The sequence below is a fragment of the Salvelinus fontinalis genome, chromosome 30, assembly GCF_029448725.1.
Source record: "Salvelinus fontinalis isolate EN_2023a chromosome 30, ASM2944872v1, whole genome shotgun sequence".
NCBI classification, from domain to species: domain Eukaryota; kingdom Metazoa; phylum Chordata; class Actinopteri; order Salmoniformes; family Salmonidae; genus Salvelinus; species Salvelinus fontinalis.
The window spans coordinates 14,540,375-14,567,835 of record NC_074694.1 but is presented as its reverse complement, the minus strand read 5'-3'; the positions used below and the strand labels follow the sequence as shown (position 1 = coordinate 14,567,835).

The 27,461-nt window shown below is 40.9% G+C and overlaps 1 protein-coding gene across 3 annotated transcripts in view; it reads left to right on the top strand.

Annotated features, from left to right (window-relative positions):
• LOC129828690 (CUB and sushi domain-containing protein 1-like) overlaps positions 1–27,461 on the top strand; it is a 466,738-nt gene that overhangs the window by 327,422 nt on the left and 111,855 nt on the right. For all 3 annotated transcript variants that reach the window (XM_055889829.1, XM_055889828.1, XM_055889827.1), the window contains exons 13-20: positions 4,118–4,300; positions 5,043–5,369; positions 7,001–7,195; positions 7,468–7,606; positions 7,761–7,948; positions 11,642–11,830; positions 15,526–15,642; positions 15,867–16,082. In XM_055889829.1, the coding sequence (XP_055745804.1) occupies positions 4,118–4,300; positions 5,043–5,369; positions 7,001–7,195; positions 7,468–7,606; positions 7,761–7,948; positions 11,642–11,830; positions 15,526–15,642; positions 15,867–16,082 (1,554 nt within the window). The remainder of the gene's footprint in view (positions 1–4,117; positions 4,301–5,042; positions 5,370–7,000; positions 7,196–7,467; positions 7,607–7,760; positions 7,949–11,641; positions 11,831–15,525; positions 15,643–15,866; positions 16,083–27,461) is intronic.

Here is a 27,461-nt window from a genome sequence, read left to right as displayed (position 1 = left end):
GTATCCCAATGGGGACTTCATAAAAACATATATTCTGAAGACTATAGGCACATACTGTATAAATCAGTAAATATAATGAACGTTACGGTTTAAGGATAAGAATCATTGCATAATACCATAAAAGTAACTTTGGAAGCAGGTGCGCATTTCCTTTAGGCAAAGGCTTCTAGTGGATATGTTGCCCCTAACTTGTATTTTACTTACTTAATTCCTTCCTGTAGCACATTCTATGGGCCTATTTGTTATTTATTCTGTGATGATTCAGATTTTCTCTCATACAACTGGCTAAGGTAGGCTCACTGTGAGGACATTGATTTTGAGGGATGTCTCACAAGGAGCTGAGTGAAGTCCATATTATGGCAAGAACAGCTCAAATAAGCAAAGAGAAACAACAGTCGATCATTACTTTAAGACATGAAGGTCAGTCAATGCGGATCATTTCAAGAACTTCTAAAGTTTCTTCAAGTATAGTCACAAAAACCATCAAGCGCTATGATGAAACTGGCTCTCATGAGGACCGCCACAGGAAAGGAAGACCAAGAGTTAACCTCTTCTGCAGAGGATATTTCATTAGCATTAACTGCACCTCAGATTGCACCCCAAATAAAGTAACAGACACATCTCAACATTAACTGTTCAGAGGAGGCTGAGTGAATCAGGCCTTCATGGTTGAATTACTGCTAAGAACCCACTACTTAAGGACACCAATAGGAAGAAGAGACTTGTTTGGGCCATAAAACACGAACAATGGACATTAGACCGGTGGAAATCTGTCCTTTGGTCTGATGTGTCCAATTTTTTATTTTTGGTTCCAACTGCCTTGTCTTTGTGAGATGCAGAGTAGGTGAACAGATGATATCCGAAAGTGTGGTTCCCACCGTGAAGCATGGAGGAGGACGTGTGATGGTGTGGGAGTGCTTTGCTGGTGACACAGTCTGTGATTTATTTAGAATTCAAGGCACACTTAACCAGCATGGCTACCACAGCATTCTGCAGCGAAACACCATTCCATCTGGTTTCCACTTAGTGGGATTATCATTTGTTTTTCAACAGGACAATGACCATAAACACACCTCCTGGTTATGTAATGGCTATTTGACCAAGAAGGAGAGTGATGGAGTGCTGCAGCAGATGACCTGGTCTCCACAATCACCCGACCTCAACCCAAAGGAGATGGTTTGGGATGAGTTGGACCGTAGAGTGAAGGAAAAGCAGCCAACAAGTGATCAGCATATGTGGTAACTCCTTCAAGACTGTTGGAAAAGCATTCCTCATGAAGCTGGTTGAGAGAATGCCAAGAGTGTGCAAAGCTGTCATCAAGGCAAAGGGTGGCTACTTTGAAGAATCTCAAATCTAAAATATATTCTGATTTGTTTAACTGTTTTTTGTTAATACATGATTCCATGTGTGTTATTTCATAGTTTTGATGTTTTCACTATTATTCTACAATGTAGAAAACAGTAAATAAAGAAAAACCCTTGAATGAGTAGGTGTATCCAAACTTTTGACTGGTGCTATATTTACAGTTGAAGTCGGAAGTTTACATACACCTTAGACAAATACATTTAAACTCAGTTTTTCACAATTCCTAACATTTAACCCTAGTAAAAATTCCCTGTCTTAGGTCAGTCACCACTTTATTTTAAGAATGTGAAATGTCAGAATAATAGTAGAGAGAATTATTTTTTTCAGGTTTTATTTATTTCATTACATTCCCAGTAGGTCAGAAGTTTACATACACTCAATTAGTATTTGGTAGCATTGCCTTTAAATTGTTTAACTTGGTTCAAACGTTTCGGGTAGCCAGCCTTCCACAAGCTTCCCACAATATGTTGGGTGAATTTTGTCCCATTCCTCTTGACAGAGCTGGTGTAACTGAGTCAGGTTTGTATGCCTCCTTGCTCGCACACACTTTTTCAGTTCTGCCCACACATTTTCTACAGGATTGAGGTCAGGGCTTTGTGATGGCCACTCCAATACCTTGACTTTGTTGTCCTTAAACCATTTTGCCACAACTTTGGAAGTATGATTGGGGTCATTGTCCATTTGGAAGATCCATTTGCGACCAAGCTTTAACTTCCTGACTGATGTATTAAGATGTTGCTTCAATTAATTTTCCTGCCCCATGATGCCATCTATTTTGTGAAGTGCATCAGTCCCTCCTGCAGCAAAGCACCCCCACAACATAATGCTGCCATCCCCGTGCTTCACGGTTGGGATGGTGTTCTTCGGCTTGTAAGCCTCCCCTTTTTTCCTCCAAACATAACGATGGTCATTATGGTCAAACAGTTCTATTTTTGTTTCATCAGACCAGAGGACATTTCCCCAAAAAGTATGATCTTCGTCCCCATGTGCAGTTGCAAACCGTAGTCTGGCTTTTTTATGGCAGTTTTGGAGCAGTGGCTTCTTCCTTGCTGAGCGACCTTTCAGGTTATGTCGATATAGGACTCGTTTTACTGTAGATATAGATACTTTTGTACCTGTTTCCTCCAGTATCTTCACAAGGTCCTTTGGTGTTCTGGAATGGATTTGCACTTTTCGCACCAAAGTACGTTCATCTCTAGGAGACAGAACAAGTCTCCTTCCTGAGCGGTATGATGGCTGCGTGGTCCCATGGTGTTTATACTTGCGTACTATTGTTTGTACAGATGAACGTGGTACCTTCAGGCATTTGGAAATTTCTCCCAAGGATGAACCAGACTTGTGGAGGTCTACAATTTTTTTCTGGGGTCTTGGCTGATTTCTTTTGATTTTCCCATGATGTCTTTCAAAGAGGCACTGAGTTTGAAGGTAGGCCTTGAAATACATCCACAGATAAACCTCCAATTGACTCAAAGTATGTAAATTATCCTATCAGAAGCTTCTAAAGCCATGATGTCATTTTCTGGAATTTTCCAAGCTGTTTAAAGGCACAGTAAACTTCTGACCCACTGGAATTGTGATACAGTAATTTATAAGTTAAATAATCTGTCTGTAAACAAATGTTGGAAAAATTACTTGTGTCATGCACAAAGTAGATATCCTACCTGACTTTCCAAAACTATTGTTTGTTAACAAGACATTTGTGGAGTGGTTGAAAAACGAGTTTTAATGACTCCAACCTAAGTGTATGTAAACTTCCGACTACAACTGTAAATATAATTATAATTATTTTATTTTTATATCTCCCAGAAAACTGTTAAACCAAGACATCATAAACATAAATTAAACATTTCTCTGTTATCTGTGGACATTGATATGATGCTTTGACTTGTTTATGACTACTCTGAAATATTTCAATTAAATCTGAAACAGACCACTGTTTACCTCAAAGACACATATTTTAATGTTATGTCCTGCTTACTCTTTCAACAATGTTTGTAATTTCACCCACAATATGCATTGAACTGTTCTGGACTGCTGATTTGACTTCCAGCTCATCATAATGTAGGTTATTGGACAGTAGATTCAGTGATGGCCAGCCACTTGAGGCATGTTTACATATTAGTATTTAAGAGAATGGCATAGCCTTAGTAAGACCGTTTACATCTCTATCACGGTTGCGATTGGGCTGATATGCCCTTACTGATTATGGAGCTTCCGCATAGATCCTTCAACTAATTGCTCTTGGCAGATCCAAAGGTATTTAACCGGCACTTAACACCTCACAAAGGTTGTTGAATGTGCTGCTGGAATAAAACCCATCCCCTGTAGATTATTGCTCAGATGGGCCAGTGGAGCGGCAGCAGCTGAGCTGACACGCTGGTTGTTAACACAAAAATCAACTCTTCCAGAACGTCATTCATTTGTCACTGTCATTTTACTCCAGCTAGAAAATGCTGCCTCCACCTGAAAATGTAGAGGAAATAAACAACTCTCGACTGTCTTGTTTTCTCTTGGATTATACCAGGGATAGCTTGTATCAGGTGAGCCATCCATGGTTCTCAGAATGTTTTACTTGTGTAAAGAATGTTGAGTTAGAGGAAAGCTGTCATGTTATGTTTTCAGGATCTGATGATTGCTCAGTGGATGTCAGTTTTAGGACATTCAACCCGAAGAGCATCTAGCCTGATATCCTTGGGAATTGAAACCACTGAATGAACTTGAACGTTGTAACAGTTGTATATTTTTTTTACAGAAATCGACAAAGGAGGGTGTGGCGATCCTGGCATTCCGACCTATGGCAGAAGAACAGGGGAGCGTTTTTTACACGGCGACATGCTGACTTTCGAGTGTCAGGCGGCATTCGAGTTGGTCGGCGAGAGAACGATATCATGCCAGCAAAACAACCAGTGGTCTGGAAACAAACCCAGCTGCGTGTGTAAGATGCCATTTAAAAATGCATGAATTTAATTAACAGCGCTGTCATTGAGATTGATCAATCTGTACACTGTTCCAACAGTCCGAGGGAACCAGACAGGTAGGGAAGGAAGGTGATATGGTTATCCCCACTGACCCATGTAAAGCTGTCATCATCTCTCAGGTTTTGTTGTCGCTTGGTCAACACTCCCCGCTGTCTATTTTGGAAAGTCATACAGTTCAATAATTACTATCATCATTTAGACACTGACCTTATTCATTACAGTTTCAATACAGAGGCCTTAAGAGTTCTTTTTTGAGAATGGAGACTTTTCAGATGTAAAGTAAGAGCCGCTGCTGCAGGTAATGCTGTATTCAATCTTTTGATTTCACCTTCCTTCTGGCATGCAGGCTGACACCTCTAAGCCATCCAACAAGGGTTAAGCAGCTAATCAGCCAAGGGCAATCAGGTCTTGGTTGTATGCACTCACTACTGTAAGTCGCTCTGGATAAGAGCGTCTGCTAAATGACTAAAATGTAAAATATCCTCTCTACTGTCATGACACTGGGTTATATTCTTCCACCTAGTACAGTGAATAGAATATGTGTCACCTGAAGCATTCAAAGGGAAGTGTGTATTCATTCCATTTCAAACAAAATGTCTTCAGTGATGTCTTATAAAAGAGCTATTTTCGCTCACTGTGTGATGCGTCAAAGCATGATGGCAGATCTGTGTGTGTGTGTGCCCCTATCTATTTTTACAGTCTCCTGCTTCTTCAATTTCACAACCCCATCAGGAATAATCCTCTCCCCAAACTACCCCGAGGAGTATGGGAACAACATGAACTGTGTGTGGCTCATTATCGCAGAGTCAGGGAGCAGGATTCATCTAATTTTCAGCGACTTTGAGGTAGAGCCCCAGTTTGACTACCTCATTGTGAAAGATGACGGGATGTCGGAGCCCACCACGTTCGGCACGTTCTCTGGGAAGGACGTACCCTCTCAGATCGCCAGCAATGGACACATCATGCGCCTGGAGTTCCAGTCCGACCACTCCAACACTGGGAAAGGATTTAACATCACTTACACAAGTAAATGGCCCCTTCCTTTGTTCCTTTGAAAGATATGGGATTTTGCAATATTTTGAAGACCCTCACAATATCTTCTGATATGCAATTCAGAACTGCCTGTGGCACAACTACTGAGTCAAGCTGTCTCTATAGTGCTTCAGATGTATGCAATCAAACGCTTAGTCAGGCATATTCTCACAAGGGTGGTAACGAATCAACATTATTAACAATCTTCAATTAGAGGATCCCTATTTGAGAATGGAGATCCAATAGCTAGAACTGTGGTACTGTTCTATTTAACAATTTGTATGGCCATAGATGTGTATACCATTGTATCTTTTACCCATAATTTAAACCAGGAACATCTCATTTGAATTATTACTAATTCTATTACATTTGATTAACTGCTCTAAAGATATAAGTAGTGCATCACTTTTACTAAATTATTTCCCACTGGGCACACACTGGTTAAAGCAACATTGTTTCCACGTCATTTCAATGAAATTACGTTGAACCAACGTGGAATAGACGTTGAATTGACGTCTGTGACCAGTGGGTTTACTTAGTTTTTTTATTCAACAGATGACATTATGACAAATGAAATAAACAATTTGCCCCTTTCTCTCAATACTACACCATTTAAAAGGGGCTTGGGAATGTTTGCCATTTTAATAATTTACAATATTAACATTTTAATGCATATTGTTATGCAAATGTGTCTACCAGTGGGCCAAAAACATTTTTTATATGTAAACACAAGATAAGAAAAACAAAAATACTGCAAGGCAATTCCAAACCTTGAAGGTAAACATTTAAAAACACATATTTTCTATTTTTTGCTGATATTTTAGAGACAGTATCATGGAAAAGAAAACAGCAATGGTAGAGGTCTGTTCAGGTCCTCTGCCCTCAACATAGACACACTATAGCACAAAAATGTTGAACTGATCCGGGTGTGCCCAATGTTAATGGAATTATGCCTGTACCACACCGAGCTGAAATTAGGTCTGAATATTGCTGTCCCCAGTGCCTGTTTGCTATCTCTAGGAAACATTGTCTCGTTGCACTCCCCGGGCCTGGGAGACAACGCAGTGACATGTCTCTCCTCCACAGAGGAACAGAGGCAGGCTGCAGCGGTGGGGAAGGTTAATGAAATGGAGGAGGATGTTGTTACCGTTCTTATTCCGCATCAGAATCCGCTGGACCCTCCTGTCAGTGACTAAGACAGGGATGGGGTTTTTTTCTCTTGGCGGGGAGGTGTCAGCCATGTGATGGGGATGGCGGGGGAGCCGGTGGTGTGGCATCTCAATAGCAGCGCCGTAGAACTGGCGTGTCACTGTGTCAGGAGGAGAGGGACATGTCTCCCAATCTGGTGTGGGGAGTTACTGTCAGCGAGCAGGAGTGTAATAACAATGAGCCAGGGAAATAAGTGTTGCCTCCATGGCGTCAGTCTTCACCACTGTGCTGTGTTCATTTTGTTGGCTGATTAGCCTCTATTCTCAGTGACTAAATAATTAACCAGGTTCTCATCATGTTCTCTGGGATAAGACAAATGAGTTAAATTTGACACAGAATCCAGTTTGATGTCTTCTTATTGATTACAAAACAACAACACTGAAAAACACTGAAACCAGTTTTATTTTCCTCTCTAGCGTTTGGTCAGAATGAATGCCACGACCCCGGCATCCCTGTCAATGGCCAGCGGTATGGGGAACACTTCTTGTTGGGGAGCTCCGTGCTCTTCACATGTGATGAAGGATTCATCAAAACCCATGGGTCTGAGTCCATAACCTGCATCATTCAGGATGGAAACGTAGTGTGGAATGCAGCAGTTCCTCGGTGTGAAGGTACTGTATAATGTTGAACAATAATCCATACAGTTTGCCAATGTCATCCTGACTCCCCTTGAGTTGGAGTGGGTGGGCACTGGGCATGTCATGTGGGGGTCTGCTTTATTATTGTCTATTGGTGTAACATTGTAGAGCCGCTGAAAATGTGCTACAATAACTAGTAAAGTTTCCCCTTGACAGTCTATATGGTTACATTCTGCATGCTGTTGCATATAGATGTGTAAGCTCTCTATGTCAGAACATTGCCACTAAAATATGTTCCCCTCTAGCACCTTGTGGAGGACATTTAACAGCTCCAACCGGAGTTCTGCTGTCCCCTGGCTGGCCAGGATACTACAAAGACTCTTTAAACTGTGAATGGGTCATTGAAGCCAGCAAAGATCACGCCATCAAGATATCCTTTGACAGGTTTCTATTTTGTTTCAAATGTATCTTATCCCCGATGAAGCTATTTCAATCATTCCATTTGAGATAATCTGCCATGATAGGCTACAGAAAAATGCTTGGATGGAATAGTAGCTTCTAATTCACTTCTCTTTTCTTTCTGTCTGTTTCCATGTAGATTCCAGACCGAGGTTAATTATGACACACTGGAGATTCGGGATGGCCCCTCCAACTCCTCTCCTTTAATCGGAGAGTATCATGGCACTCAGGCGCCCCATTTTCTCATTAGCACCAGCAATTACATGTACCTGCTATTCACCACAGACAACAGTCGCTCCAGTGTGGGCTTCCAGATCCGCTACGACAGTGAGTTCTACCGTTTTCATTTTGAAATGTATCCACAGGACTACCTTTGAAAAGCAGAGGACATTGTGTTGTCAATCCACACATTGTTTCATGGCTACAACTGTGTGGTGCAATATCACTTTAATACGTGCGCTGCTGATGTCAATATTAACTCTGCTTGTGTGTGGGTGTTGTGATCATATTGAAGTAGTGTAGGAGCTGTGAAATTAGATTTACACTTCATTTGGATAACTTGTCTTCATTGGAGTTGTTGCCTGAACAGGACTGCGACTTAAATACCAAAGAACTGGTGATTGCGTAGGGAAATCTAATTTAACTCATTATATCACTAATAATAGCAATAGGCAGTGGTTTGCAATGAGATTATTAAGTAATCTATCAATCATTGATAGATTGATAGCGTTGTAAAATAGCTAGTCTAATTCTTGCTCCAAATGCCAAAATATCTTAGGAAGTTATGTCACAAAGGCTGTTTAAATGAATGCTTTAGGGTGCGTTCGTAAATTCAATCTGGAGTGCCAGAGTTCGCTCAGAGTGCCCTCTGGGCGTTCGTAAATTCAGAGCATTGTCAGATTGTCCGTTCTTAAATTCAGAGTGTTTGGCTCTCATAGCGTTCAGAGTTCACACGGGACGCTCTGGCCCGAGGAGTAGGGTTGATCCGAGCGTTCTGACCTCACAATGGCAGTCAAGCACCCAAGCTAACTGGCTAATGTTGCAGCCACAAATAAGAGAACACCTCACTCTGACCATTTTACTCGCCCTAGCAGAGCTGGTTAGGCTGTTTTCATGTTAACTAGAGCGTTGGTGACTGTAACTGTGCTGCTGGCAATAATTTAAGATTTTTTGCAAACGTTTACTGACACCAGCCAAATACAACGGGTGTTGAGCGTTCGTAAATCCATCAGTTATTTTTCCCTCTGGAATTGGAGTAGTTAGCCAGGGCGAATTTACGAATGCACCCTTAGAGAGAATGATTTCGTAAATAACATTATACAACGGGTTGATTTAATCCTGGATGCTGATTGGTTAAAATCACATTCCAGCCAGTGTCTATTCCTCAAGTTACCACCGGCTAAATCTATGACGTTGAAATGCTTATTTACTCTGTTCCATCTGACTGTGCAATCCACTGTCTCATCAGCCCAGCCAGACAATTTATACATTTGATCTCCACTATAAAAAGCACCAAGACATTGTCTCCCATTTCTTTAGACAAACATTTAGTTTTCAAGATTTGTATACATCTTGCTGTCTGTCTCTCCGACATTTGCAACATTGAAGTTCGATCTCCAGCTGTCCCATAGTAATGAACGTGTCGGGAGTCGAGACGAGACAGACAGGCAGACAGTTTTTCTCAGCCAGTCGAAGTCATGGATCAGTTGGCATCATTTTTCTGGACATATATCATTTTCCCTTGCTAGCTAGCAAGCATGTTGCCAGCTAGTATGGCAATGGAACATTTAGAACAAACAACTGGGTCGCGTCCATAGATACAGAACAAAAGGACTTAACGTCTGGGTCGCGTCTCTGGCAACCGAACCGATAGAACGGCTTGGGTAGCAAGCTTAGATTTGTGTTGGGACTATATCTCATGGAAGGATGAAATAGTATGAATAAATTAATCAAAATAACGTTTTTTAATAAAAATATGTCAATCCTTATTTGAATATGTTGGTAACCTATTGTATAAAAGTGATAACACCCGTGCCAATATATCCTCCAAACACGGGATTTATCACTTGTATATACAACTGTCATCCATCAGTGTACTCTGATAGAGAACATGTTCTCTATTTTCTTCTACTTTAAATCAGGCTTCCATACTATACAGTTGAAGTCAGAAGTTTACATACACTTAGGTTGGAGTCATTCAAACTTGTTTTTCAACCACTCCACAAATTTCTTGTTAACAAACTATAGTTTTGGCAAGTCGGTTAGAACATCTACTTTGTGCATGACACAAGTCATTATTCCAACAGTTTTTTACAGACAGATTATTTCACTTATAATTCACTGTATCACAATTCCAGTGGGTGAGAAGTTTCCATACATGGGACAATCAAAAGAAATCAGCCAAGACCTCAGAAAAAAAATGTGGACCTCCACAAGTCTGGTTCATCTTTGGGAGCAATTCCAAACGCCTGAAGGTACCACGTTCATCTGTACAATCAATAGTACGCAAGTATAAACACCATGGGACCACGCAGCCGTCATATCGCTCAGGAAGGAGACGCGTTCTCTCTCCTAGAGATGAACGTACTTTTGTGTGAAAAGTACAAATCAATCCCAGAACAACAGCAAAGGACCTTGTGAAGATGCTAGAGGAAACAGGTACAAAAGTCTCTATATCCACAGTAAAACGAGTCCTATATCGACATAACCTGAAAGGTCACTCAGCAAGGAAGAAGCCACTGCTCCAAAACTGCCATAAAAAAGCCAGACTACGGTTTGCAACTGCACATGGGGACAAAGATCATACTTTTGGGAGAAATGTCCTCTGGTCTGAAGAAAAAAAAATAGAACTGTTTGGCCGTAATGACCATCGTTATGTTTGGAGGAAAAAAGGGGAGGCTTGCAGGCCGAAGAACACCATCCCAACCGTGAAGCATGGGGGTGGCAGCATCATGTTGTGGGGGTGCTTTGCTGCAGGAGGGACTGGTGCACTTCACAAAATAGATGGCATCACAAGGAAGGAAAATTATGTGCATATATTGAATCATCATCTCAAGACATGAGTCAGGAAGTTAAAGCTTGGTTGCAAATGGGTCTTCCAAATGGACAATGACCCCAAGCATACTTCCAAAGTTGTGGCAAAATGGCTTAAGGACAACAAAGTCAAGGTATTGGAGTGGCCATCACAAAGCTCTGACCTCAATCCTATAGAAAATTTGAGGGCAGAACTGAAAAAGCATGTGCGCGCAAGGAGGCCTACAAACCTGACTCAGTTACACCAGCTCTGTCAAGAGGAATGGGGTAAAATTCACCCAACTTACTGTGGGAAGCTTGTGAAAAGACTACCAGAAACATTTGACCCAATTAAACAATTTAAAGGCAATGCTACCAAATAATAATTGAGTGTATGTAAACTTCTGACCCACTGGGAATGTGATGAAAGAAATAAAAGCTGAAATAAATAATTCTCTCTACTATTATTCTGACATTTCACATTCTTAAAATGAAGTGGTGATCCTAACTGACCTAAGACAGGGAATTTTTACTAGGATTAATAAATGTCAGGAATTGTGAAAAACTGAGTTTAAATGTATTTGTTTAAGGTGTATGTAAACTTCCGACTTCAACTGTATACTCACTAATTAATTCCCTAAATGTTCCCTATAATTACATTATTGTAGTTACATAGTACAATACTGTCTGACATTACAATACTGTGGATGAGACATGACTTCCAGACAAATGGCTGGAAAATGTTAATGAAATCTATGGTGTTTTGTAAACATATTTGATTTATTGTATTGGGAAAAACTCCTTAATAAAATATATATTTGATTATTATTACAATATTTCTTATGAGGACAACCCTCCCCCATGGGATGAAATAGAACGCAAGGTAAAAGGAGAGAGCTCCTTTTGGCTCCCCCTCATGATTTATACAGTAAAGAGCGATTCCGACACCATCTTCTATTGAATTTAAGGCATGAAGGTGGAATTTAATCATTCATTCTATCCCCACAGGCGTTATGATGGAAACAGATTCCTGCTTAGATCCCGGGATCCCAGTCAATGGAAAGCGGTTTGGGAACAATTTTGCCATTGGGACCAGGGTGACATTCAGCTGTGATCAAGGCTACACGCTGAGCGACGAGAAACCCATTGTGTGCGAGAGGAACCATCAGTGGAACCACGCACTGCCCAGCTGTGATGGTAGTGTACCCCGATTTAGCACCCTCCAACCCTTCCTTCCTCTCCTTTTCCCTGTTCCTGTCAGGTGCACTGACATGCATTGCAGCACTTACTCAGCCATCACCCCTTCTCCTCGCACTCCCCATCCGATTCACAGAGAGAGATGTGGGAGACAGCGCACTGCTAACCAATCTCTCTGTCTTATCTGGTGGAAAAGGTACGCCTTTTTGACAACCCTAAGGAGCGGAGTTCATTGATTCCTGATGAGAGGAAAGGTAACTGGAATATGCACACTTAAGATAACTTTGAACGGCAGACAAGAGAGTCAGAGTCGGTAGGCAGGTTGGAGATTCAGCAGGAAGACATAATTCCAACCGTTTATGTAATTTGTTTCCCGCTACTTGTGATAAAAATAACATTGTTCAGCATTTTTTTTCTTCCAGTAAATGGAGTCAAGCGTTTGACCATCAGGTTTGGTCGTCCAATTTCACCCTCCGGACTACTAGTTCATCAGTTGTGTCTTCTATTTTAGTCTTCTATTCTGTTTTCTATACTAGACTTCTATTCTGTTTCCTTCTGTTCTTGACCTTCATGATTGACAGTGGTGGCATTTCCGCATCTCATTCAGATATGTAAAACGTTTTCTGCCGTTTTGTCCCTCTTACTCACTCTATCATTTCACAAGGGGGATGTAGGCATATGCAATAGACAGGTCCTGTTCTAGGCAAAGATGCTATCTGATTTTTAAATGGGATTTTGAGGAATAGATACAATGTTTTATATTAGAATGAGAATTAGAGCACAATCCTTTTTGCGAATGGTGAGAAATAATGAATCACAGAACACAGAATGATCACAGAACATAACATTGATCATCCATCATTGGTTTGTTGTTGTAGTGTCATTCTTAGAACACTCCTACTTAGAAGTTACAGAAGGAATGCACGCTTCACTTCCTGTAGAAATGGTCCACTAGTCCTTCACCCTGAGCACCTGCCTCCTTCCCGCCCACTGCTGTGTTTATGGAGGAAGCAGGAGTTAATCTTTTAAGAGTGGGGCCAGCTTTATGATTCTTTTATTTATGACAATGACGGTACTATATGGATTGTTCGCGCCCACAATTTGTCTTGTCCATGTCCTTTTGTGATAACTATACCAGAAGTATCAAGTACAAAAAATATATCTTCCCCTCTTCCTTCCAACGGGATGAATCAGACCTCAGTACATATATAGATGCATGTTGGGATATCATGCAATTATGGCATTTTTATTTGTCTCACACTCAAAAGAGCCATCCTCGCTGATTAACTTTCAGTGGTAGCCTTGGGCGAGTATGATAACACACAACATGAGCCCCATTTAATCACCAGCATCTCCATAGCCTACGGAATCGGGTATAATTGCAATTGCCAACTCCATACATTTGTTCATGGGAACCTGTGCTATCTTGGGAATGCCTTTTTTCAGCTATTTTCACAGCATTTAACTGATACTCACACCAATTAAAAATGCTGAGTGACTCAACCTCACAGGCTAGAGGTTGTGGACCTCTGTCTATTCACATACACATTCATGCTACAAATGTCATGCTTCACAAACACGGTAAATACAATTATCCTGTGATACATACACAGAAGTCATAGTAGATTAGCATATTTCCTTTAAGGCATTCCTTTTACTCATTTTTTCTTTTTATTCATCTTGTAATTAAGGCAGTGACAAGTTGTTGTTTAGACGACTCTGCCTGACTGTCTCCACTGACAGGGTCTTTCCTGTCAGAATTCTGCCTTGGTTATTAAGTTCCCTTTTGATCTTCCCAGACAGACTCACTATCAGCATACAGTATCCCACGTCTTCATCTTACTCAGCCCTAGCTGGGTAAACTCTGAGGCTTTTCATCTGGGAACATGATGTGTCTATGTCTGTGTTTCACACTGTCATCAGGTTTGTCTCTACAAATAACATGGAGGAGAGACTAAAAGTTTGTTTAGAACATTTACTAAGTCCAAAAGAGATCCTCTTACACCCAGGGATATTTTTTGCAGTCTCTGACCTAGATTCGGGTATCAAACCCACCCGGACTCTTTTTTTTTATGTTGCAATTTCTTTGAGCAATTTTCAATGATATTGGCATAGTAATCAAAAATCTAATGATACAAGCTCATAATCTTTTGCATCTTTATTTATTTAAATGCTGTTATTAATTTTTCAAAACCCCTGATTGTTATGCAAGAAATTGAATTAATTAATCATTAAAGGGCAACTCCGACACTTTTCGTTATCTTCGCAACAAACTAGTGTCTACATACACTACCGTTCAAACGTTTGGGGTCACGTAGAAATGTCCTTGTTTTTGAAAGAAAAGCACATTTTTTTGCCCATTAAAATAACATCAAATTGATCAGAAATGCAGTGTAGACATTGTTAAATGTTGTAAATGACTATTATAGCTGGAAACGGCTGATTTTTTATGGAATGTCTACATAGGCGTACAGAGGCCCATTATTAGCAACCATCACTTCTGTCTTCAAATGGCACGTTGTGTTAGCTAATCCAAGTTTATCATTTTAAAAGGCTAATTTATCATTATAAAACCCTTTTGCAATTATGTTAGCACAGCTGAAAACTGTTGTTCTGATTAAAGAAGCAATAAAACTGGCCTTCTTTAGACTAGTTGAGTATCTGAAGCATCAGCGTTTGTGGGTTCGATTACAAATGGCCAGAAATAAAGAACGTTCTTCTGAAACTCATCAGTCTGTTCTTTTTCTGAGAAATTAAGGCTATTCCATGCGAGAAATTGCAAAGAAACTGAAGATCTCGTACAATGCTGTGTACTAATCCTTTCACAGAACAGCGCAAACTGACTCTAACCAGAATAGAAAGAGGAGTGGGAGGCCCCGGTGCACAACTGAGCAAGAGGACAAGTACATTAGAGTGTCTAGTTTGAGAAACAGACGCCGCACAAGTCCTCAAATGGCAGCTTCATTAAATAGTACCCCAAAACACCAGTTTCAATGTCAACAGTGAAGAGGCGACTCCGGGATGCTGGCATTCTAGGCAGAGTTGCAAATGAACAGCCATATCTCAGACTGGCCAATAAAAATACAAGATTAAGATGGGCAAAAGAACACAGACATTGGACAGAGGAACTCTGCCTAGAAGGCCAGCATCCCGGAGTCGCCTCTTCACTGTTGACGTTGAGACTGGTGTTTTGCTTTTCTTTCAAAAACAAGGAAATTTCTAAGTGACCCCAAACATTTGAATGGTAGTGTATGTGAAAACGCCACATTTCTACATTTTGTGAGAGAAAAAAACGTTAAAACATTATGCCCAATGACATCATAAAAGGTTTAAACATTTTAAAAACAGTGATTTTCAAACATCATGAGATTCGCGGTGACATGGCGAGCAAGAAAATACCCACCCTCTGGCTAGAAACACGTTGCAGATTTGAAAACCAACATTTAAAAAAATCTTTATCCTACCCTATGATATCACAGAGAAGCATTTTTTAGGACCTTTTTAACCACAGATCATAGAAACGCCCTATGTAGACATATGTAGACACTGGTTTGGTGTTGGAGATAATGAATATGAGATTGAAAAGTAGCGGAGTTGCCCTTTAATAATGGAAATGTTCAGTCCTCAAAGTTCTCAAAATATGGGAGTTTAGAAAACGATGCTTCATTCATGATGTTTCATTTTGTTTCCCTTAGCGTTGTGTGGTGGTTATATCTTTGGTAAAAAAGGAACCATACTCTCCCCTGGGTTTCCTGATTTCTACCCAAACTCCTTGAACTGCACATGGACAATAGAGGTGTCTCATGGCAAAGGTAAGCCTCATGAATAGCTGTCTAATGTAAGTACCAACCAATAATTTGTTGCAGCAACTGAGTAAAATCCGCTGTGACTGGCCCTACAGCACCTCATTTGAATGATGAGTCTCTATATTCTCATTAACATTAAGCCCCAGCCCTCACTCAGGGCTGGTGTGACGTGGAGACAGGGTTTTTGATGTGTGACTTAGGGAGGCCTAATCTTATCTGAAACTCTCCAGGAGTGCAGCTGCTCTTCCATACGTTCCACCTGGAGGACTCCCATGATTACCTGCTCATCACAGAGGATGGCAGCTTCACGGAACCCGTGGCCCGGCTCACTGGCTCCGTCCTGCCCCCCTCCATCAAGGCCGGCCTGTTTGGAAACTTTAGCGCCCAGCTCCGCTTTGTCTCCGACTTCTCCATGTCCTATGAAGGTTTCAACATGTCCTTCTCAGGTGGGTGTCACATATTGTGTATAAAGGGTAATCAGTTGTTGCGGATACATTTTAAGAGTTCCTTTCATGTAGATTCAAAGATATGAGGTCACTGCAGTGATTAACATTGGTGTAAAGTACTTAAGTAAAAATACTTTAAAGTACTACTTGAGTTGATTTTTGGGGGGGGTAACTGTACTTTACTTTGTTATTTATATTTTTGACTACTTTTACTTCACTACATTCCTTAAGAAAATATTGTACTTTTTACTCCATACATTTTCCCTGACACCCAAAAGTACTTGTACTATTTGGAATGCTTAGCAGGCCAGGACGGACAATGGTCCAATTCATGCACTTATCAACAGAACATCCCTGGTCATCCTTTCAGCCTCTGATCTGGCGGACTCACTAAACACAGATGCTTCATTTGTAAATGATGTTGGAGCCGTCTGGTTTGCTTAATATAAAGAATTTGAAATGATTTATACTTTTACTTTTGATACTTAAGTATATTTTAGTAATTACATTTACATTTGATACTTAAGTATATTTTAAACCAAATACTTTTAGACATTTACTCAAGTAGAATTTTACTGGGGGACTTTCACTTTTGTCATTTTCTATTAAGTTATCTTTACTTTAGTATGACAATTGGGTACTTTTTCCACCACTGGTGATTAGAACACTGTTTTGATGAAAAATGGATCGAGAACCCAGCCGACTATTAAGTCAATGTGAAGCAGTAACAGTTGAGACGTCAGTAGATCAAATAGTGAAATAGTTGGTATTTATTTATAGTGCAGGTGATGGAGAAGACTGGCTCCAGAGTTGTATCTACAAAGATATAAAAACTTCAACAAATACTTAAAGGCTGTGTTTTGTTTCATATGTGTACAACAGCTGATAAAATTAACACTGTAAAAGTGTAGTAAAAATGTGATCAGTTATTTTTGATAGTTGCTGGTTAGAAATAAAATCTACACATGACCTTCTAAACAGCAGGTTTTGCATGGGTGGAGTTTTGGCTTGCCTGGTGACATCATCATTTCCGAACCTCTTTGCCAATAACAGATCGTTTTTAGGTTACAGTGCATTCGGAAAGTATTCAGATCCCTTGACTTTTTCCACATTTTGTTATGTTACAGCCTTATTCTAAAATGGATTAAAAAAAAATTCCCCTCATCAATCTACACGCAAAACCCCATAATGACAAAGCAAAAACAGTTTTTTAAAAACATTTTGGCAAATGTATTAGGGAAAAAAAACTGAAATATTACATTCACATAAGTACTCAGACCCTCTACTCAGTACTTTGTTGAAGTACCTTTGGCAGCGATTACAGCCTCGAGTGTTCTTGGGTATGACGCTACAAGTTTGGCACACCTGTATTTGGAGAGTTCCTCCCATTCTTCTCTGCAGATCCTTTCAAGCTCTGTCAGGTTGGATAGGGAGCGTCGCTGCACAGCTATTTGCAGGCCTCTCCAGAGATTTAAATCAGGTTCAAGTCCGGGTTCTGGCTGGGCCACTCATGCACATTCAGAGACTTCTCCCGAAGCCACACCTGCGTCCTGAGCGCTCTGGAGCAGGTTTTAATCAAGGATCTCTCTGTTCTTGCTCCATTCATCTTTCCCTCAATCCTGACTAGTCTCCCTGTCCTTGCTGCTGAAAAACATCCACACAGCATGATGCTGCCACCACCATGCTTTACTGTAGGGATGGTGCAAGGTTTCCTCCAGACGTGACGCTTGGCATTCAGTCCAAAGAGTTCAATCTTGGTTTCATCAGACCAGAGAATCTTGTTTCTCATGGTCTGAGAGTCATGTGCCTTTTACAGACGGAGTCGCTTTGGTCTGGCCACTCTACCATAAAGGCCTGATTGGTAGAGTGCTGCAGAGATAGTTGTCCTTCTGGAAGGTTCTCCCATCTCCACAGAGGAACTCTGGAGCTCTGTCAGAGTGACCATCGTGTTCTTGGTCACCTCCCTGACCAAGGCCCTTCTCCCCTGATTGCTCAGTTTGGCTGGGTGGCCAGCTCTAGGTAGAGTCTTGGTGGTTCCAAACTTCTTCCATTTAAGAATGATGGAGGCCACTGCGTTCTTGGGGTCCTTCAATGCTGCAGAATGTTTTTGGTACCCTTCCCCAGATCTGTGCCTCGACACAATCTTGTCTCAGAGCTCTACAGACAATTCCTTCGACCTCATGGCTTGGGTTTTGCTCTGACATGCACTGTCAACTGCGGGATTGTGCCTTTCCAAATCATGTCCTGTCAATTCAATTTAGTTGACTCCAATCAAGTTTTAGAAACATCTCAAGGATGATGAATGGAAACAGGATGCACCAGAACTCAATTTTGAGTCTCATAGCAAAGGGTCTGAATACTTATGTAAATACCTATTTTCGCTTCGTTATTATGGGGTATTGGGTGTAGAATGATGAGGAAATAAATGAATTTAATACATTTTAGAATGAGGCTGTAATATAACAAAATGTGGAAAAGGGGAAAGGGTCTGAATACTTTCTGAATGCACTGTATTGTAAATATCCCTCCCATTAGTCTCCTCCATTCATGGATTGATCCACTCTGTGGTTAATGCATTGCTTTTGCGCCCTTCCCCTCCCCACTCAGACCACTCCTAGACAGTCCTAGCAAATGTCTTACGCTTCGAACACACCGACTGCGTCATTGCATCACTGCTGCATAACATTTTGCGCAGCTAGGCAACTATACTGATGAAGGTACCTTTTGCAAATGGTCACATGCGGTTGGACACATGGAGGAGAGAATCATTTTCGCAGTATCCTCAAAACCGTGTCTTTTTGACACAACTGCTGACAGCTACAGGGACATAAACACATAAAAAGCTGCTTGGAGACAAGTGTCCACGATAGTAGGATTGCCAGGTCAGTTTAGTAGTGAGCTTGTGCTAGATGTGGCTAGTTAGCGTTAGCTAGCTTTCGGCGGGGCTGGTCCCGGCCCAACAGCGCAATCAAGACCACCTTCCTCAACGTTGGTCTCATTGTTGAAAGAGCCTACTCTGCCTACCTTGACTATTTATTATTGCATTTCGCTCCGAAACTGCATTTTGGAGGGAAATTATATTATAGGCTGTCACAACTAATTTGAGGATGTCATCGAATAAATAATATACTTGGCAAATAAATAAATAAAAATGTAAAGAAATTATGCAATCAAACTGTTTTTATGTAATCCCAAATTTTTTCTGAATGTGTGCAACAAAAAAAATCTACATTCATATTTTGCTATTTTCTGTCAAGTCCACTCATACAATTTGATGCATACGTTCGATTTAACTCTGCAACGCAATGCTGCAAGGCAAATGCAGCGTTCCATTGGAAATGAATGTACTTCTGGTGTATCGAAGCGCAATGACGCAGTCGCTGTGTTCGAAGCGTTACTTGAGAAAAATGTGTCATTTTTTGGTAAAATACTATTTTTGTTTCTTTTTGACAATTTTAATGGAAAACTATCACAGTAACTGTTACCCAGAAACTGTTTGATATTGAGATAAAAATGGCTGCGTTGGGCCTTCAAACTTGGTTGCAAAATAATAAACTTGCTCTGCCAATAATATAATAACCCGACTCAAGTACAAAGACAAATCACTTCAAACACAGGGCAAAATGCCCATAAACATCTGAGTATGGCAGAGCTATAATAACAGCATGTTACCTAGACAAACAGCCCTGCTGAGGATTAGGGAATCCTAAATAATAACCCCATTACCAGGGATAAATCATTTATACCTTTACATAGGTAAATTCTCACAGAACAATGATAACACACTTTAAAGTTTTTGCAATTACCCAATGAACATCAGTGGTCAATAGTTAACACGTTTATGAAAAAAACAAACATTATTAGCATAAACATGAACATTACCTATAAACAAGGACAACACCTCCGAGAAACGGGAGAAACCTAATAACGAGAGACGTGCCTAACGCCTCGATCACACCGACAGCATCAAACACACAAAATGTTACGCAGCATCATCTGGGTACTGTATGTGTGTAACAAAAATTCAACATTCACGTTCTGCTACCATTTCTGTCAAGTCGTCTACGCATACAGTTTGACGCATACGTTCGATAAATCCAACATATGCATCACACAGAACGTACTGCAACTGCCTCTGCTGCAAGGCAAATGCAGTGTTCTATTGGAAATGAATGTACAACGATGCTGTGGTGTGATCGAAGCGTAAAGCTGTGGTCTTCACCGGTGAGCTCAAGTAGGAGCCAGTTCACGTTGGTGGTGAGTAGAGAACAGGACAGGTTGGCTTTACCAAAGAGGTAATACTAACATTTCAAAATAAATAATAATAATTACTAGTGATGGGAAACCGAGGCTTTCTGAAGGCTCCGTAGTTTCCCCAAATTGTGCTGAAAACAGTTCATTACTCGGAGCTTCATTATCTGTTCGCAATACGCATTAGTGACATCTGCTGGTCAGCAATAAATAGCAGCGTGTGAACATCAGATAGATGTTTATTTCCCCACTGTTTTCATCAAAACTCTGTGGCGCAGCAGTAAATCGTTAATTTCAGTAGCCTATAAACAGTTGGAGAAATAAGGTTCACATCATGCTTCCATTTTTTTGCCTTCATGTTTACTATTTTTCAAAAACGGGCATTATTTTGGATGTTAAACTAAACGAAACAAATGATTTGACAACAGTGCAGAAAGTGTGGTTTCACATAAAACAATTTTCAAAACATTGTGCCTTCAACAGAATTCGACCTCATAGCCCTGAATGCTCCATAGTTCCCTAGTCTACCTGCTAAACTACCGGTCAAGTGAAACTGTACAAAATCCTAGCTATATATATATTTGTAAGTATGACGTTCAGTAGAAGTTAGTGTTTGAAAGCTGCTTGGAATCAAAGAAAAGACCAGAACCAAGGGTAATTCAGTGGGATCTCGCATTTTGCAACACACGATTTGAAAAAGCATGTGATCAAACGAAGCATCGGACGTCATTGATGACGTACTTCTGAGGAAGCGTTACAGACATCAGCACACAGCTTCGATTGCCGCGTTCATATGCTATTCGGAACTAGGTAACTCAAAAACTTCCGATGTGCGGATTCGTTGAACGCAGCATGTATATATTTACAACCAGTTAGCAATTTGAACATTTCAGAAATTCCTAGTTCCGTCTTGTATGTGAACTCGGCAGGAGTTAGCTGCTTAGGCTCAATCACAATTACAGTGTTTTGCATTTTGGTACACCACAAGTACATTCATTTCCAATGAAACGCTGCGTTTGCCTTGCAGGGTTGCGTTGCTGAGCGTTCTGATGCTTGCGCACCATTTTGCGTAAAACACTGTAGATGAGATCGAGGCGTAAGCAATTTCGATACATGCGTTGAAGCTCCGGAATCAAACGTAACATCACTTATGATAACCATATCCTTTTACTGACCAGTCTTTGATTACAAAACACACGCAGCAGTGTTTGAAGGGACAAAGGATAGCATGGTTAGCAAGCAATGTTCATACTAATTGAGCAATCTCAGCTCCACCATATGTAGGCTATGTAATTGTGTCGATTAGTTTTTGCGGAGTGACATCAGACGATACTTGTAAAAATGTCCATTCTTTAAATCGTACCTATGTTTGTCCTGTGTAAAGTCGTTATTTTCTTTGGGTGCTGCAATCCATAGTTTTGGATAAAAACGTCATTCAATGTGACTAAATTGCACCGCGTAATCCACGAAGTTAATGACTTCAAACATACACTACCACTCAATACTTTAAGAACTATCAATTATGTCATGCTTACTTTGTACCTGTGCTTCTCTTGATTGTTGTCAGTGGGAGTTGGCATCCATAGTTTTTGATTAAAAAAAATGTGCCTTTATGCATCTCCTGACAAAACTACTAAATATTCCGTGCAATGAGGGGTTGCTCCTTATCTGTTATCTGCCCCCTTGGCGGAGGTCGCTTAAAATGTTATTTTAATCCCAAAATATGGATCGCAGCACCCAACGAAAATAACGCCTTAACACAGGACAAACATAGGTAGGCTACAATGTATTCATTTAAGACTCTTATGACTCAATGTAGTTGGAGGTATACTCCGCCAAAACTCATCACCCCTCAACTCCATTGTATAGTGGAGTTTAGTACCAAACAATTAGTCGGTTTGTGTGGGGAGAGGCCCAACACGTGTTGATAACTCAACGCATATCATCACACATTGTTATTTTCTAAAAACCTCTTAAGGATCAGACCTTTTTTTAAATTTTCGCCTAAAATAACATACCCAAATCTAGCTGCTGTATTGTACTGTAGATCAGGACCTGAAGCAAGGATATGCATATTATTGATACCATTTGATACCATCTTGATACCATTTGAAAGGAAACACTTTGAAGTTTGTGTAAATGTGAAATTAATGTAGGATAATATAACACATTAAATCTGTTAAAAGATAATACAAGGAAAAAACATGCTTTTTTTGTTTTTTGTTCCATCTTTGAAATGCAAGCAAAAGGTCACAATGTATTATTCTAGGTTAGACACAATTTCGATTTTGGCCACTAGATGGTATCAGTGTATGTGCAAAGTTTTACACTGATCTAATGAACCATTGCATTTCTGTTAAAAATGTTGTTCAAGTCTGCCCAAATGTGCCTAATTTGTTTATTGATACATTTTCAAGTTCATAACTGTGCACTCTCCTTAAACAATATCATGGTATTCTTTCACTGTGATAGCTACCGTAAATTGGACAGTGCAGTTAGATTAACAAGAATTTAAAGCTTTCTGACAATATCAGATATGTTCTGAGAAATGTTCTTGTTACTTACTGTACAACCTTATGCTGATCACATTAGACTACGATATCTCAACTGTCCCGCGGGGAGGACCGATCCTGTAGAACAGGTATTCCCAAACTGGGAATATGCCAAATAAAAATGTGATCCACATTTTTTTTTTTATTAGAATAATAATATTTCTAAAAAAATATATACAAATCTTCACATTTTCAAACAATCCATTTAGATTTTCCAACGGGGCTATACATTTGGGTGAGTTTGTTTTTCTTGCCTGAGTAGCCTCGTTTCACTGCCAAAAATAAATATAAACCATCTAGTGTTCAGCGAAATAACAACACAATGTCAAATACAGGTAGCCTAGTCAAATAATTAACATCTAATCACATTAACTGTTACTCTCTCGCGGGAATCCCACTAACGGTCTGTATGTAGCCAAACATAGCTGCTGCTCATTCTGTTTGCTTGAAAAAAAAAAAATGGTAAAAAAAAAAGTAAGGCCTGCGTCCATAGGGACGCATACCAGCTCTACTGGTAGTACTGCTAGTACTTGGCTACTACCAGCAGTACTACACCTGCACCTGTCGACGACACAAGTTCGTTACCACGAGCACATCCAATGCTAGCATCAGTAATTCTACATTTGTTGTTAGCCCAGCTAGCATGGACACTAACAGTTGTGAATCTGATGCAGCCAAAGAGCTACTGCCCCCTTACCCGGGAAAGCACCTAACAACAGACGTTGGACCATCGAAGAGGTGCAAATATGATGAGAACTACATTGATTTGGGGTTCACTTATATTGGGAGTAGTGCCTTTCCTTAGCCACAGTGTGTTATATGTGCAAAAGTACTATCTCACAACTCGTTGAAACCTTCACTCTTGCGCAGACATTTAGAAACAAAACATGCCAATTTGAAAAATAAGCCACTGGAGTTTTTTGAGCGAGAATTAAGATGACTTTTGAGTAGTAAGACATGTATAAAAGCAACAGATACCATTCATAAGAAGGGGCTAGAAGTTTCTTATATGGTGAGCTACTGAGTGGCTAGGACAGGCAAGCCCTATACTATTGTGGAGGACTTAATTCTTCCTGCTGCCGCCGATATGGCTGGGACAATGCTAGGGGAAAAGGCCAAAAAAACTATATAGACAATGCCTTCATCAAACAATACTGTTTCACGAAGCATCAGTGACACGGCAGGAGATGTTTTGAAACAATTACTGCTTTGCATACAAGCCGGTGAATTCTATGCGTTACAGCTGGATGAGTCAACAGATGTAGTGGGCACAGCTCCTGCTATATATCTGTTACGTTTATGGGGGGTCAATTAAGGAAGACATCCTCTTCTGCAAACCACTGGAAACAAGGACAACAGGAGAGGATACATTTTAAGTACTGGACAGCTTTGTGACATCAAATGAACTTTGGTGGTCAAGATGTGTTGTCATCTCTACTGATGGCGCAAAAGCCATGACAGGGAGACATAATGGAGTGGTAACGCGTGTGCAAGCATCTGCTCCCGATGCCACTTGGATACACTGCAGCATCCACCGAGAGGCTCTGCTGCCAGCGAAATACCTGACAGCTTGAAAGACGTTTTGGACACTACAGTGAAAATGGTTAACTTTGTTAAAGCAAGGCCCCTGAACTCTTGTGTATTTTCTGCACTATGCAATTATATGAGCAGCGACCATACAGAAGTGCGCTGGTTATCAAGGGGCAGAGTATTGACACGTTTTTTTAAATTGAGAGACGAGCTTGAAGTTTTCTTTACTGACCATAATTTTCACTTGTCTGACCGCTGGCATGATGACGAGTTTCTCACACGACTGGCCTATCTGGGTGAAGTTTTTTCTCGCCTGAATGATCTGAATCTAGGATTACAGGGACTCCCCGCAACTATATTCAATGTGCGGGACAAAATTGAGGTTATGATTAAGAAGTTGGAGCTCTTCTCTGTCTGCATTAACAAGGACCATCCTCCATGCCCTGCCTCCAGTCCACTTACCGATATCTGAACAAGAGAGCCTCATCGAAATTGTGACAAGCGATTCTATGAAAATTGAATTTAATCAGAAGCCACTGCCAGATTTCTGGATTGGGCTGCGCTCAGAGTATCATGCCTTGGCAAATTGCGCTGTTAAGACACTGATGCCCTTTGCAACCACGTACCTATGTGAGAGTGGGTTCTCGGCCCTCACTAGCATGAAAACTAAATACAGGCACAGACTGTGGGTGGAAAATGATTTAAGACTGAGACTCTCCAATTCAACCCAACATTGCAGTGGGGAGAACAAGTATTTGACACACTGACGATTTTGCAGGTTTTCCTACTTACAAAGCATGTAGATGTCTATCATTTTTATCATAGGTACACTTCAACTGTGAGAGACGGAATCTAAAACAAAAATCCAGAAAAATCACACTGTATGATTTTTAAGTAATTCATTTGCATTTTATTGTATGACATAAGTATTTGATACATCAGAAAAGCATAACTTAATATTTGGTACAGAAACCTTTGTTTGCAATTACAGAGATCATACCTTTCCTGTAGTTCTTGACCAGGTTTGCACACACTGCAGCAGGGATTTTGGACCACTCCTCCATACAGACCTTCTCCAGATCCTTCAGGTTTCGGGGCTGTCGCTGGGCAATACGGACTTTCAGCTCCCTCCAAAGATTTTCTATTGGGTTCAGGTCTGGAGACTGGCTAGGCCACTCCAGGACCTTGAGATGCTTCTTACGGAGCCACTCTTTAGTTGCCCTGGCTGTGTGTTTCGGGTCATTGTCATGCTGGAAGACCCAGCCACGACCCATCTTCAATGCTCTTACTGAGGGAAGGAGGTTGTTGGCCAAGATCTCGCGATACATGGCCCCATCCATCCTCCCCTCAATACGGTGCAGTCGTCCTGTCCCCTTTGCAGAAAAGCATCCCCAAAGAATGATGTTTCCACCTCCATGCTTCACGGTTGGGATGGTGTTCTTGGGGTTGTACTCATCCTTCTTCTTCCTCCAAACACGGCGAGTGGAGTTTAGACCAAAAAGCTCTATTTTTGTCTCATCAGACCACATGACCTTCTCCCATTCCTCCTCTGGATCATCCAGATGGTCATTGGCAAACTTCAGACGGGCCTGGACATGCGCTGGCTTGAGCAGGGGGACCTTGCGTGCGCTGCAGGATTTTAATCCATGGCGGCGTAGTGTGTCACTAATGGTTTTCTTTGAGACTGTGATCCCAGCTCTCTTCAGGTCATTGACCAGGTCCTGCCGTGTAGTTCTGGGCTGATCCCTCATCTTCCTCATGATCATTGATGCCCCACGAGGTGAGATCTTGCATGGAGCCCCAGACCGAGGGTGATTGACCGTCATCTTGAACTTCTTCCATTTTCTAATAATTGCGCCAACAGTTGTTGCTTTCTCAACAAGCTGCTTGCCTGTAGCCCATCCCAGCCTTGTGCAGGTCTACAACTTTATCCCTGATGTCCTTACACAGCTCTCTGGTCTTGGCCATTGTGGAGAGGTTGGAGTCTGTTTGATTGAGTGTGTGGACAGGTGTCTTTTATACAGGTAACGAGTTCAAACAGGTGCAGTTAATACAGGTAATGAGTGGAGAACAGGAGGGCTTCTTAAAGAAAAACAAACAGGTCTGTGAGAGCCGGAATTCTTACTGGTTGGTAGGGGATCAAATACTTATGTCATGCAATAAAATGCAAATTAATTACTTAAAAATCATACAATGTGATTTTCTGGATTTTTGTCTCTCACAGTTGACGTGTACCTATGATAAAAATTACAGACCTCTACATGCTTTGTAAGTAGGAAAACCTGCAAAATCGGCAGTGTATCAAATACTTGTTCTCCCAACTGTATGTGCATCCTTTCAAGCACACCATTCTCATTAACCTGTGGTGAGTCATTCACAATTTTCGATGAACAAATAATCAATCAATCAATCAAGTTTATTTTATATAGCCCTTCGTACATCAGCTAATATCTCGAAGTGCTGTACAGAAACCCAGCCTAAAACCCCAAACAGCTAGTAATGCAGGTGTAGAAGCACGGTGGCTAGGAAAAACTCCCTAGAAAGGCCAAAACCTAGGAAGAAACCTAGAGAGGAACCAGGCTATGAGGGGTGGCCAGTCCTCTTCTAGCTGTGCCGGGTGGAGATTATAACAGAACTATGCCAAGATGTTCAAAAATGTTCATAAGTGACAAGCATGTTCAAATAAAAATCATGAATAATTTTCAGTTGGCTTTTCATAGCCGATCACTAAGAGTTGAAAAACAACAGGTCTGGGACAGGTGGCGGTTCCATAACCGCAGGCAGAACAGTTGAAACTGGAATAGCAGCAAGGCCAGGCGGACTGGGGACAGCAAGGAGTCACCACGCCCGGTAGTCCCGACGTATGGTCCTAGGGCTCAGGTCCTCCGAGAGAAAGAAAGAGAGAAGGAGAAAATTAGAGAGAGCCAAGATTTTCAAAATGTTCATAAATGACAAGCATGGTCAAATAATAATCAGGAATAAATCTCAGTTGGCTTTTCATAGCCGATCATTAAGAGTTGAAAACAGCAGGTCTGGGACAGGTAGG